This window comes from Chiloscyllium punctatum, chromosome 3 (genome assembly GCF_047496795.1).
Source record: "Chiloscyllium punctatum isolate Juve2018m chromosome 3, sChiPun1.3, whole genome shotgun sequence".
NCBI classification, from domain to species: Eukaryota; Metazoa; Chordata; class Chondrichthyes; order Orectolobiformes; family Hemiscylliidae; genus Chiloscyllium; species Chiloscyllium punctatum.
In genome coordinates, this window is record NC_092741.1 from 129,363,425 (window position 1) to 129,378,008 (window position 14,584).

General features: G+C 39.5%; 1 protein-coding gene across 3 annotated transcripts in view; it reads right to left on the reverse strand.

The window, feature by feature from the left end:
- LOC140464913 (CUB and sushi domain-containing protein 1-like) overlaps positions 1-14,584 on the reverse strand; it is a 2,358,623-nt gene that overhangs the window by 2,064,953 nt on the left and 279,086 nt on the right. For all 3 annotated transcript variants that reach the window (XM_072560545.1, XM_072560536.1, XM_072560527.1), the window contains exon 2: positions 6,426-6,642. In XM_072560545.1, the coding sequence (XP_072416646.1) occupies positions 6,426-6,642 (217 nt within the window). The remainder of the gene's footprint in view (positions 1-6,425; positions 6,643-14,584) is intronic.

Below are 14,584 nucleotides of genomic sequence, written 5' to 3' on the forward strand. Positions count from 1 at the left end.
AATTCACCTCTCTTCTGACTTGGTCCCATTCTCCCTCTCCATCCCTCTTAGCTCTTCCTTCCTTACAAATCTCTCATTTTGCCTGTGCTAATACATCCCATTCTAACTTTACTCTCACATTCACATTCCAGCTCTTTGCTCACTGGTTGCATTTTCACTTCTTCTCAAACATCCTATTCTACTCCCCCCATCCCCCACCCCCTCATTACTGATCCATTGTCCCTTACCTCACACTACAGATGTTTGCTCCCTTTTACAAACACATGCTCTCAGGACCACAGGACAAATGCAAAAGGGACAGGGAAGGTCACGCAAATTAAAAGTCTGATGTAGATTATAAACAACTTTAAAAATCCATTCATCACACCAAATACTGGAATAATCTGAGCTCTCATCCATTATCCATTAACTAAGACATCTTCTATACACCTACTTGTTGATGAATTTGGCTCTTACAAAATTAAAGGCAGCTATGTCATTGACTATGCTTGGATTAAATTTCCAGAACTCTCTTTCTAATGATGCTGTGAGTTTACCCACAGAAAAAATGACTGCAGCATTTCAAGAAGGTAGCTCATCATCACCTTTTCAAAGACAACTACAGATGGGCAATAATGTTGGCCCAGATGACAATGCCCACAACCTGTGAAAAGAATTTTTTAAACTAGATGTCATATATTAGATTAATAACCCATCTGCATACTAAATTTGGCCAGTAGAAAAATTAGGTTCTCACTGAGATTAAACGCATAGACTTCACTCCAGATTGTGTGCGTTTATTTGACCACAATGAGACTTGCCCACCAGGTTTCTGACCTTTGAGTGCTTTGGGTCCTTCTGCTTTAGGTTCAGCCTGTGATCCATGCAGAGCATTTGAATGAGTAGGTCTCCCTAGTTCCCCTGCCATCCAAAGATGATACACAGACACTCCATAAGCCCATTAATTTTATTTTAGGCAGTTTCCTCCCTCCCCTCACAGGCCAATTGGCCAAGAAGCAATTTTCCAGTATCTCTCACCTTTCCATAACCCTTAGCCAATGACGCTAGATTGCTCTCATCTTCTGAAGATCTACCTCTCCTCAGGCTCTAAGACCTTGTCCTGCTTTTCACCCCCTTGACTTCTGGCCCAGTGCTGCTCATTTCCAGAAACATCTTCATGATGACGACTCTTCCAATCGAAGATTTCCTCCATCCCAAGCATATTCCTCCCAACAAAGCTTTCCTATCTTCTGCCCTCACTGCCCCTGCTATCAGAGGTTTTTTTTTTCTCTCTCTCTCTTATACCTACTGCCATCTTAATCAAGCCAGAAGTCACATGACAACAGGCTATAGTCCAACAGATTTATTTGAAATCACAAGCTTTCAGAGCACTGCTCCTTCCTCAGGTGAAGTGAGGAGGAAGGAGTATTGTTGCACTGACAAAGGAGAAACACTAGAAAAACTTGTGATTTCAAATAGACCTGTTGAACTGTAGCCTGGTGTGTGACTTCTGACTTTGTCCACCTCAGTCCAACACCAGCACCTCCACATCATCTCAGTCAAGGTTTCCTTTTTTTCAACCTCGCTTCTTCTCCTCCAAGCAGATTCTCTTCATCCTGAAAGTACTGTCATCTCTTTCAGTTGTTGCTCTTCCAAGTACAACAAGCTTTTCTGGAGTTGTCACATTTGATGCTTGCCCATGCTATTTCCAATATTTGGAGCTCACTGTTGAGAGTTGGGGAAAATTTCTAACCCATTCACTTCAAAAGTAAATTATTGCATGGAGTATGGGGATACAACTTAATAATTATTGCATGGAGTATGGGGATACAACTTAATAAAATATCATAGAATTCTAAGTATTATATCACATTCAGCCCACCAATTTTGTTTTTCAGATACACATCTCCACAAGGCAAGAATGTACAGCTTCCAAGTATTGAGTTCAAGATTTGTTGACATAAGTTGGTTTTCTCTGTTGATTGACAAGAAAGCTTATAAACATCCAGTGAAATTTGGAACAGATATGAGCCTCATGTGTTGCTCGCTCTGATAGTTCCCTGGCAGCAAACAACTGAAACGCTGTAGAAAGTGGAGCTTTGAGGTTCAGGGAAAAGTTTTAGCGAAGCTTTCCCTGAAATGAATAAGCCGGATGGTGTCCACAAGTGAAGCTGATTGTGGAAAATGCCAAATCCACACTTTCTCATGTCATTTGCTTCAAAGAATGATTGACCGTTCAATACTGTTTGGACAAATCATTATCACATTGTTCAATGACTGTCATCACTGAAGCAAATTCCATTAGAGTAATGGAATTTACTCTTACAACAAATGGTTTTCGATTACAATGATTTCTCTCAGTGTTTCATTTGTTTACAATCATCACTGTGTTATTTATGTTCAGCTTTCACGATAAGAGATTTTTTTAGGTACTGCTAATATGTTTGCTGAATTCACTTCTACTCATTCTTATTACACTATTGAGCTCATTATTTTCAACCTTAGTGTCAAGGGCTAAGCACAGTTTTCACATAAGTCAGCATTTTCATACAGTAATACTATGTTTAATTCTGTACATGAGGTTTATTATCTGTCAATCATTAAAACTACACTGAGAACTCAGGTAAACCTCCTCCTTTGTACTTAAATCATGCAGATATTCTTACATTGCTGCTGCTCATATGCAATCAATTCACCTCTTCAGTTATATTTCTGGATTTTTCATATTTTTTTCCAGTGGAAGTGTTTGGAAAATCTTGCACAGAAATGTTGGAGACGTTTAACAAACAAAATGCTCACAGATTTGTTAAAAAAGAGACAAAAGATGACAAAAATTTACACAGGCTCATCACTGAAATGTCTTCACCTACAAAAAAGGAAGGAAAGCATATGACAGGTTGAGTTATGAATGAATGCCTCATTCCTATTGTGTTAGGAAATTCAGTTTCCCCCAGCCAAAGGCCAGAATTGTCCGGTATAGAATATTCTCCTAATGGTGAAAACAGTGAGAAAAACATGTGTCCCATCCACTTTCTTGTTGTTACCCCATAGCTCCTACTGATCAAGAATCTATTTCAACCTTAAGTATACACAAGGATTCTCCCCCATAACTCTCTGTTGCAAGTTCTAAAGACTTACAACCCACTGAGGGAAGAAAGTTTTCCTCATCTCAGTCTTAACTTCGTGCCCCTTCATTCTGAATCTATGCCATCTGGTTCTAGATTATCCCATGAGAGGAAATACCCTTCCAGCATTGACTCTGTCAAGCTCTTAAGAATCCTATATGTTTCAATGAGATTACCTCTCATCCATATAAATGTCAGTGAACACAGTCCCAATTTGTTTAGCCTTTATTTGTAAGACAATCTGGGGATCAACCTAGTGAACCTTCTCTGAACTATCTCCAATGAAATGATATTTTTCCTTCAAAATTGCTCACAGTTCTCCAGATATGATCTCAGCAGCACCTTGTCTAGTTGCAGTAAGACTTCATTATTCTGATACACCAATTCCCTTCAAATAAGGGCCAACATTCCATTTGTCCTCTTGATTACCTGTTGCACATGTGTGATAGCTTTCTGTGTTTCATGCATAAATACAACCAAGTCCATTTGTGTTGTGGCTTTCTACAGTATTTCTCCATTTAAATAATACTCTGGTATTTTGTCCTTCTTGCCAAAATGAAGAACTTCACATTTCCCCACATTATACTCCATTTACCAAGTTACTTAACATGTCAATATCTCACTGTAAAAAAATTGTTTCCCTCTCACAACTTGCCATTCACCTATTTTTATGTCATTTGTAAACTTGGCTACAGTACATTCACTCCCTTTTTCCAAGTTATTAAAAAATATTGCAAACAGTTCCAATCCCAGAACTGATCCCTGTGAAAGCACACTTGTGACAGGTCACCAATATGGCTGACTGCTTCCTGCCCATTAGCCAAGTCTCTTTCCATGCTAGTATACTACCTCTAATAACATGAGTTCTTACCTAATGACTTAATCTTTGTGAGATATTTTGTCAAACACCTTCTGGAAGTTCAAATATGAATCGTCTACTGATTCCCTCTATCCACTCTATCCTCAAAAAATTATTAAGTTAGTCAGATATGATTTCCCTTTCATGAAATGATGCTGAGTCTGCTTTATTAGATTATGATTTTCCCATTGTTCTGCTCTTACTTCCTTAATAATTGACTCCAATACTTTTCTGGCAATTGAATTTCAGCTAATTGGCCTATAGTTACCTGCTTTTTGCCTCCCTCCCTTTTTGAATAATGGTGGCACATTGGCAGTTTTCCAATCCTCTGGTATGTCTCCAGAATCCAAGGATTTTTGTGGGTCCCAGCACTGATCTTTGTGGAACCTTACTGGCCACAGTATCTGTGTTTTCACTTCAAAAATGCCTTCTTGTGAAGAGAAATTTGTGAACAGCAGCGTGAAAAATTCCAAAGCATTAGCTGTCATGGAAAAGAAGTATCACATTTCTCAGTTTGCTGCTTTAGTCTTTCTTTCTCACTCCTGTTTTGAAGCAATGACTAACTAGTGGTTGATCTTTTACATACCTGACGGAGCAATACAGCAGGAATAGGTCTGCCATCACCTTAGCCAGTCGGATTAAATTCTGAGCTTCATACTTTTTTGTTCCACCTTAGCTTCACATTTCTTGAGACTGTTTTTCGATTGAGATACTATCAGTATGAGATAACATTCAATACTGTTTTGCAATATTTGCAAAATTGCAGCATTTAGGTTGGCTGGACAGCTGGTTTGTGATGCAGAGTGATCCCAACAGTGTGGTTTAAATTCCTCTACCAGTTGAGGCCACTATGAAGGTCTTACTTTCTAAACCTTGCCCCTCACCTGAAGTATGGTGTCCTTAAACTCACCACTAGTTGCCTCTCTGAGATAGCAGTCATATGGTCTTCTGGGGCGACGGCAACTTTACCTTTACTGAATAGGATAGTTAGCTTAGTTGATCTCTTGACCTGGACCATGATCAATTTTCATAACAGTGCAGAGCAAGTTGCAAGTTTGTCATTTTAGGCATCAATTGGGCATTTGTCATAGTTCACAACTATCTTCTAGCTTTTCTAAATCACTGAACATTAGTTCAACAATTGTATTAATCTAGCTATCTTCCAATAAGTAACAGATAATTATGTGTCCAGCAAACATCAGCTGCTGTTCTGTTAAGATTTCTTTCTTCCCACGGCTATGTCACCAAATATTAAGATGGCCACTGGTTCTTATGGGAGACACAATCTAAATCAATTGCAAATGATAGCTGTAATGCCATTGAAAGTAGCAGAATCCAGCCATTCGCCCAGCTAGGATTAGTCAATGTCATAACCGTTGGTATATTGTTCTGCCTATTATTAGAAATTCAACACAGATAGATGGCTTCCTATAATGTTGTGTTATATTTCCTAACAATAAATCCTGAAGCAGAACCATGAAATGTTTTTCCTTCCAGCAGACATCATTTACAAACTGTTCCACTGCCACAATTCGTTTCTGCACAAACTAGACCAAGGGCAGATCGAAGATATTGTTTTCTCAGGAGGGAATCTATCATTAGGGCTTTTTGTCAATTGTATTTAAATGAATATTGCATTGGGCTTCTTAAACCAAATTTATTCTCCATCAGGTACCAAATTTCTAATTTAAAGACAATACTTGCTAATTAATAAAAAAACCTTCAGTTGTAATGCTGTTTGTGAAGCAGCTGTCATATGATGATTTTGGCTTTAATAATGTTCACAGTTATATCTGTTGCTACACAAAAACTGGAGATTTTCACTTCATTTGCCAAGAAACTGACAAAGTGAACTACAACTACAACCAATGAAATATAGAGTAGGCATTATGATCAACTGTTTCAAGGGATTAAGCACATTTCACAAGGGAACAAGTCATGGGTTTGAGTCCAAAATTCCCTACGTCGTTCATGTCTGAACCTAACTGTGCTGTGATATGAGGAGCCCAGCATTTCCCACTGCAAGAAAACAGAGACTCATTTACCACAAACTACACTGTGTAAAGTCAAAGACAAAGTGCCCTTGGCAGAAATCTTGGACCAAACCATCAACCTGTGCCCCTGATCAGGGAAACAAAGGAAAAATTGCAAAATTGAGCCATTGCCCCAAAATCAGAAAAGTTTTGTTTTTTTTATAAAGCAACTCCAAGGCATAATGGAACGTCAGAAGTTTCAAACAGCAAAATGAAGTATTTGTTAAATTCTTTCCAATAGTTTCCGTTTGAAGTCTGAATACGCATGTTTTTCAGAAAAAGAATGAATTGATCTGCTTGCAACAACTACAAGTTCTTCATCAACTCACACAAAGAACTTGCAAACATATCCATCAACAATCTCAATGCTGACAGGCAGCAACCGTAAGAGTATATTCCAGCAGTTTCCATAAACAAATGACACCATACCTCAGTTTCAAGTTGCTCTGTTGTGGTTGCCCATCGTAAATGGATAGAATATCAAAATCTTCTTCTAAAGCAAAGATCTGGAATACTAGCTGTATCCTGTTCCTTTCTCCTGTAATGATAATCCAAGTACAGTTCGCATAATTCGGGTAACCATAAGGAAATCCAGGACTTTCTATTGTGCCATTTGGTCCTTGAACTAATCCACCACAGGGCTGATCTGAAACGAAGACAACAATGTATCGTTATATATAAATATACACAAAGCACTCTTATCAATAGATAATGCACTAAAAACAAGTAATGGATAAAAGCAGTCAACCTTCTCATTTACACTGAAGATATGTGAGCTAATCATAAAAAATAAACTTTTCCAAAGAGACCTGTCATGATTGTTCTGCTACCCAATTTGTTTCACACAAAGTTCACACTATTTCCTGGTGATATGACACTAGATTGAGCATCTAAATCTGACACTGCAATGCCCTACTTCCTGAGTACACTCTCTTTATTCGCCTGATCATAATAAGTATGAACATATTTTTCATTCCAAAGCAATTTGGCAGGGCACTTCAGAAGTTAAGATCAAATGAAACATTTCAACATTACTATAAAGCTCACTGCACAATTAGAAAGATGATAGGTTTTGAATTGGTCAAAGTTTAAAATGGACAAAGGCTTGGTGGAGAAAGAGTGAATGAATGTGGCACCGTCAAATTTCACAAAGTGTTTTCAGCTCCAGAACATCGAGAAAGTTGAAGGATGACAGGTCTAGGAAAGAGGACTATTTGCAATAGGGCAGTTCACTGTGTCCAGGGCCAATTTATCACAAGGAGAATCATTGCTATTGAAATGGAAAAAACATAAAAATAGGATCAGCAATTCCATTACCCTGTTAACCCTAAATATTAGCCCACAGGCTGTTGAAGAGTCAAAATGCTCAATTGGAACAAGCAGTAGGCCTCCATTCCAATGGAATTTGTGGTCTTAATAACGTAGTTGGGACTATTATTGCAATTTTAAAGGACTGTAGCAGATGTATGACTCATGTTTGTCATGGGATCTGAAAAGGAAATATTCAAATACTCTTTCTGCTTTCACAAAATGATGATGAGCTACTGCCTTGTGTTCATCTCTTTTCTCTGATAATTAGCCTTCTATAGACTGATGAGTTTCATCACTGTATTCATCTGGTTCACCCAATGGATTCAAATCAGTTTGTAGTTTCATAAATTGCAGCTGCTATTTTTGCCAAAGCTAGTGCGACTATTCAATTCCCTTTCATACTAAGGCTATGATACATTTTCAAAACAGTGTCAATGGGATTGTCCAGGTGATTATGCTGTGCCCACCTTGGGAATGATTACTATCCTTGTTGACTGCTCAAATTAGGGATGCATGTTCTATTTGCATAATTAATATCAGTTATCATTGATGTGCTAAGTCACAAATGTAACACATTGTCATAAACACATGAAGATATAATAATGGATGCTGACAATCTCATCGTAAAGACTTCATCTAAAGTCCATACTGTGATGGACTTGCAGTGCAGTATCTGAACTGAAAGTTAAGCAGAGAAGGGAGAAGATGTGCTCTATGATAGTTTAAAGAAATATGAAGGGTCACAAAGAAAGAGCAGAAATCTGTTACGAGACTGAATAACTCCAGGGTGGAGGAAACCAACACAGAAACAATGGCTGCATCTTTTAAAAAAGAAGATACCACACACTTGATAAAAAAGCAGAATGGAGAAATTAATGGCTAGATCATGAAAAATTAATTATTGTCATCCATGTGACGTGTCAGAATTGTATTAAACAGAGTGAGTATCCACTGAAGAAGCATATGTTTCACATATGCAATTTTGATAGTGATCCATTTGACCCTGGGAGAGCCAAACACCTTGGGGAAATGAGATTTTTCTTGCATTTGTTATTCAGGGAGGAAGATAAAAGATAAGTCACTTTTTTTTCATTGAACAGTCAAGGTGAAAACGAAGATCATTATTTCAGGGAAACAAGATTGTAAAGTGCAAAAGAGAGAAGGTAAATCAGTAAGCAGAGATTATGTCATTGAATCATGTCATTTTACAGCATAGAAGGTAATCCTTCAGCCCACCATGCCTCTACTAGCTCATTGAAATAGCCATCTAATTGGTCCCACTCCTCTGCTTTTTCTCATATTAACATCAGCAAACATTTCTTTTTGAACACTTATGCAATTCGTTTTTGAAAGTTATGGAATCTGTTCCCACTACCTTTACAGGGAATATATTTTCATACCAAGACAAATTATGATTTTTTTTTATTGCTGTCATGTTGCCAAGGTTCCCATTTCCTTAACTTTGTCTCCTCTAGTTAATGACCTTCTTTCAACGCCTCATTGTTCTTTCAAAATCTTTTAAAATTTTGAATTACTTAATAAAATTTTGACTTGATCTTCTCTTCTCAAATGAGATGAACCCTATTTTCATCATCTTTCTTCATAAGTGAAGCTTTTATTCCTGAAGCGATTGTAATAAATCTTCTCTGCATCCTCTTTAAGTCCTTGATGTGCTTCTTAAAGTCTGGTGCCCAGTATTGACCATAATATTCTAGCTGGAGCCTAACTAGTGTTTTATAAAAGTTTAGCATATTCTCTTTGATTTATTTTCTATGTATAAAATTATCCCTTCCCTGGAGGTGGTGAAGAGGGAGGAAAGAAGGACAAATTGACTTTGGAGAGATGCTTGCTTGTTCTTGCCAAGTCAACAGCTCTGGGTGCCTTGTTATACAAAGGATATTATTAAACTGGAGAGGGTTCAGAATTGATTTACCAGGACATTGCCAGGAATGGAGAGTGTGAGATATAAAAATAGCCTGGTTGGGACATTTTTCACTGGAGCAAAGCAAGTTGAGGGTGACCTTATTGAGGATTATAATATCATGAGGGACATATATAAGGTGAATGACAAGGATCTGTTCCCTAGGGTGGGGAAGATCAAAACTAGGGGACATTTTTTGAAGGTGAGAGGAGAAAGATTTTAAAAAGAACATGAGGGGCAACTTTTTTTTACGCAGAGTGTGCTTCATGTGTGGAATAAACTGCCAGAGGAAGTGATGAATGCAGGTACAGTTGCAACACTTAAAAGTCGTTTGCATAAGTTCATGAACAGGAAAGATTGGGAGGGATATGGGCCAAGTACAGGCAGGTGGAACTAGTTTAGTTTGGGAACATGGTCAGCATGGACTGGTTGGTCCGAAGGGTCTGTTTCCTTGTTACATGACTCTATGTCTCCAAAAGTTGGACAAGAAGGTTCAAAGGAAACCTTCTCAACTTGCCACCTATTAAGAACGTTAAGAGGACAATTAACAACCTTTAAGGGTTTCAACTTGCTATGGCCCTGACGATCTGCCTTCCCAATAACCAAGAAAAGTTGTTGGCTTTCTGACTGCAAAATCAGGGTGACTTACTTGGTCTCTGGCACAGAGTCTGCCCCTGTTCTTCAGAGGGAAGGGGGGAGAAGAGCAGAGCATTAGTCATTGGCCACTCCATAGTTAGCGGGACAGATACAAGGTTCTGTAGGAATGAGAGAGACTCATGGTTGGTGTGCTGCTTCATGATGTCTCAGATCATATTTTTGGGATCCTTGAAGGGGAGGGGGAGCAGCCCCAAGTCATGGTCCACATCGGTACTAATGATATAGGTAAGAAAAGGGATGAGGATTCAAGGCAGAAATTCAGGGAGCTAGGGTAGAAGCTTAGTGCTAGAACAAACAGGGTTGTTATCTCTGGTTTGTTGTCCATGCCACATGCTAGCAATGTGAGGAATAGGGAGAGAGAGGAGTTGAACACATGGCTACAGGGATGGTGCAGGAGGGAGGTTTTCAGATACCTGGATAATTGGGGCTCATTCTGGGGTAGGTGGGACCTCTACAAACAGGATGGTCTACACCTGAACCAGAGTACCAATATCCTGGATGGGGAGATTTGCTAATGCTATTCAGGAGGGTTTAAACTAATGCAGCAGTGGAATGGGACCCTAAATTATCGTTCCAGTGTCCAGGAGCTCACTGTTCCAGTGAGAGTAGTGAGGTCAGAAATATGGTTTCAAGGTCGCAAGAGTTCACTGGCAAGCAGGAACATGGTTTGAAGTATGTCTCCTTCAATGTCAGGAGCATCCAGAATATGGTGGGTGAACTTGCAGCATGGGTTGGTACCTGGGACTTCGATGTTGTGGCCATTTTGGAGACATGGATAGAGCAGGGACAGGAATGACTGTTGCATGTTCAGGGATTACGCGTTTCAGTAAGAACAGAGAAGTTGGTAAAAGAGAGGGAGGTGTGGCGTTATTAGTCAAGGACAGTATTACGGTAACAGAAAGGATGTTTGAGGGCTTGTCTACTGAGGTAGTATGGGCTGAGGTTAGAAACAGGAAAGGAGAGGCCACTCTGTTGGGAGTTTTCCATAGGCCTCTGAATAGTTTCAGAGATGTAGAGGAAAGGATAAAAAAGGTAATTCTGGATAGAATCAGCACTAAAAGGGTAGTTGGCATGGGGCTTTAATTTTCCAAATATTGACTGGAAATACTATAGTTAAATTACTTTAGATGGGTTAGTATTTGTCCAATGTGTACAGGATGATTTCCTGACACAGTATGTAGACAAGCCAACAAGGGGCGAGGCCACATTGGATTTGGTACTGGACAGTGAACCTAGCCAGGTGTTAGATTTGGAGGTAGGTGAGGACTTTGGTGATAGTGACCACAATTCAGTTATGTTTACTTTAGCGATAGAAAGGGATAGGTATATAACACAGGACAAGAATTATTGCTGGGGGAAAAGCAATTATGATGCAATGGGCAAGATTTAGAATGCATAGAATGGGCACAATTGAAATGTGGAGCTTACTCAAGGAACAGCTACTGCATACCTTTGATAAGCATGCACCTGTCAGGCAGGGAGGAAGAGGTCGAGCAAGGGAGCCGCGGTTTACTAAAGAAGTTGAATTTCTTGTCAAGAGGAAGATGAAAGCTTATGTTAGGATGAGACATGAAGTCTCAGTCAGGGCGCTTGAGAATTATAAGTTAGTCAGCAAGACCTAAAGAGAAAGTTAAGAAAAGCCAGGAGGTGACATGAGAAGTTGTTGGCAGATAGGATCAAGGAAAAATCTGAAGCTTTCTATAGGTATATCAAGAATAAAAAAAAACTTGAGAAAGATTGGAGCCTATCATGGATTGTAATGGGAAGTTGTGCATAGAGTCCGAGGAGATTGGAGAAGCGCAAAATGAATATTTTTCATCAGGATTCACACTAGAAAAAGACAATGTTGTTGAGGAGAATACTGAGATACAGGCTACAATACTAGATGGGATTGAGTTTCATAAGGAGGAGGTGTTAGTAATTCTGGAAAGTTTGAAAATCGATAAGTCCCCTGGACCAGATGGGATTTATCTTTGGATTCCCTGGGAAGCTAGGGAGGAGATTAAAGAGCCTTTGAGTTTGATCTTCATGTCATCATTGTCTATAGGAATAGTGCCAGAAGACTGGAGGATAACAAATGTCCCCTTGTTCAAGGAGGGGAGTAGAGACAACCCTGGTAATTATAGACCAGTGAGCCTGACTTCACTTTTGGGTAAAGTGTTGACAAATGTTATAAGAGACGGGATTTATAATAACCTAGAAAGGAATAAGTTGATTAGGGACAGTCAACTTGGTTTTGTGAAGGGTAGGTCATGCCTCACAAACTTTATTGAGTTATTTAAGCTGGTGACCAAACAGGTGGATGAGGGTAAAGCAGTTGATGTGGTGTATATGGATTTCAATAAGACATTGGATAAGGTTCCCCGTGGTTGGCTATTGTATAAAATTCGGAGGCATGGAATTGAGGGTGATTTAATGGTTTGAATCAGAAGTTGGCTAGCTAAAAGAAGACAGAGGGTGGTTGTTGCTGGGAAATGTAAGTTCAGTTCCTCATGATCTACTATAAAGATCTGGGGCCACCGCTGTTTGTCATTTTTATAACTGACCTAGATGAGGGTGTAGAAGGATGGGTTAGTAAATTTGTGGAAGACACTAAGGTTGATGAAGTTGTGGATGGTGCTGAAGGATGTTACAGGTTCCAGAGAGACATAGATAAGCTGCAAAGCTGGGCTAAGAGGTGGCAAATAGAGTTTAATACAGAAGAGTGTGAGGTGATTCACTTTGGAAGGAACAACAGGAATAAAGAGTACTGAGCTAATGGTAAGATTCTTGGTAGTGTAGATGAACAGAGAAATCTCGGTGTCCATTTACATAGATCCCTGCAAGTTGCCACCCAGGTTGATACGGTTGTTAAGAAGGTATACGGTATGTTAGCTTTTATTGGTAGAGGGATTGAATTTCAGAGCCATGAGGTCATGTTGCAGCTGTACAAAGCTCTGGCGTGGCTGCACTTGGAGTATTGCATACAGTTCTGGTCACTGCATTATAGGGAGGATGTAGAAGCTTTGGGAAGGGTTGAGAGGAGATTTACTAGGATGTCGCCTGATATGGAGGGAAGGCCTTATGAGGAAAGGCTGTGGGACTTGAGGCTGTTTTCATTAGAGAGAAGAAAGTTGAGAGGTGACTTAATTGAGACATACATGATAATCAGAGGGTTAGATAGAGTGGAAGTGAGAGCGTTTTTCCTCAGATGGCGATGGTTAGCATGAGGGGACATAGCTTTAAATTGAGGGCTGTTAGATATCGAATAGATGTCAGAGGTAGTTTCTTCACTCAGAGAGCAGTAGGGGCGTGGAACGCACTGCCTGCAACAGTCATAGACTCACCAACTTTAAAGGCATTTAAATGGTCATTGGATAAACATATGGATGAAAATGGAATAGTGTAGGATAGATGGGCTTCAGCTGGTTACACAGGTCGGCGCAACATTAAGGGCCGATGGGCCTGCCCTGCACTGTAATGTTTTACATTCTATGTTCTATGTACTAGTGTGGCCAGGGGATTGGGGGGAGTATCCTGTCGCATGGGACAAATCAGGGCCAAGGATGGAAATCAAGCCCAGGGGTAGATGATGAAGTGACGCGAAAGAAAATGAACTACCTTTCAGATTTGAATCCCCTGAAGTCTGGCCTCTAGCAAAGATCTTGAGGAACCCAATGCTTCCAGTAGCTTCTGTCAAGGCAGAAAATTACTGTTTTGGCCCAAGTGTCACAAGGTGCTAATCAATTAGCCTTCAAGGGACTGATTTGATCTTAACTCAAAATTGTTTTTTAAAAAAACACTAAAGCTTGTAAATTAACATCCTAGTTGCAATGTTATTCCATGTTTAAGTATGCAAGATGAGTTGAACCAGTTTGTGAAATTTCCAAGTCTTACTCTCATTGGTGGGGGCGGGAATTAGTCACTACTGAAGACACACACCCCCACACTTAGTGCATGGAGTGTTAAATTCTGGCCTAATGTTTCTATTCAGGGAGCCAACAATTCCATATGCCTTTCAACAGCTTTTTCACTTGCACTGCCAGCTTCAAAGATTTGCCTGTGTTCACCCCAAGTTCCTCTGTTCTTGAATCCAATTTAAAATTTTACCGTTATTTCCTAACGCTGTCCCTGAGGATACCATTGCACACTTTCCTAGGCTGAGAAACAAGTGTTAATTCCTGCCCTGTATTTCTGTGTCAATTTTAGATCCAAATCTCTTTACATCTGCAGGCCTTAAGTTTACAAATGAGTTTACTTTGTGATATTTTATTGCACACTTTTTGAAAGGTCATGTGCATAAAATCAACTATACAACCATCATCCACTTTAACAATTACTTTACCTCAGAACCGAATCAAGTTAATCGAATACAAATCGACCGTCATAAATCTGTTCTGGTTTTCATTCCTTCAGTCATACTTATTCATGTAGCTACTCATTCTGCCTTAGGTTCATGTCTCTGAAGGCTTTACTAACACCAATGTTAAATTGATGACCCTGTACTTGCTATGAGCATCCCACTGCTCCTTTTTTTTATGAATTAGGATTGTAATATTTATCATCTTCCAGTCCCCTGGCATCATTATAACAGCTAGGGAGTACCTAGGATCTGTTCCATCTGAACTGGGTGATTGTTCCACTTTGAACACAGACAAATGTTTTAAGACTTCCTCTTCATCTCTTTTCATCCAATCAAATGTCTCTACTTCCACCCTCT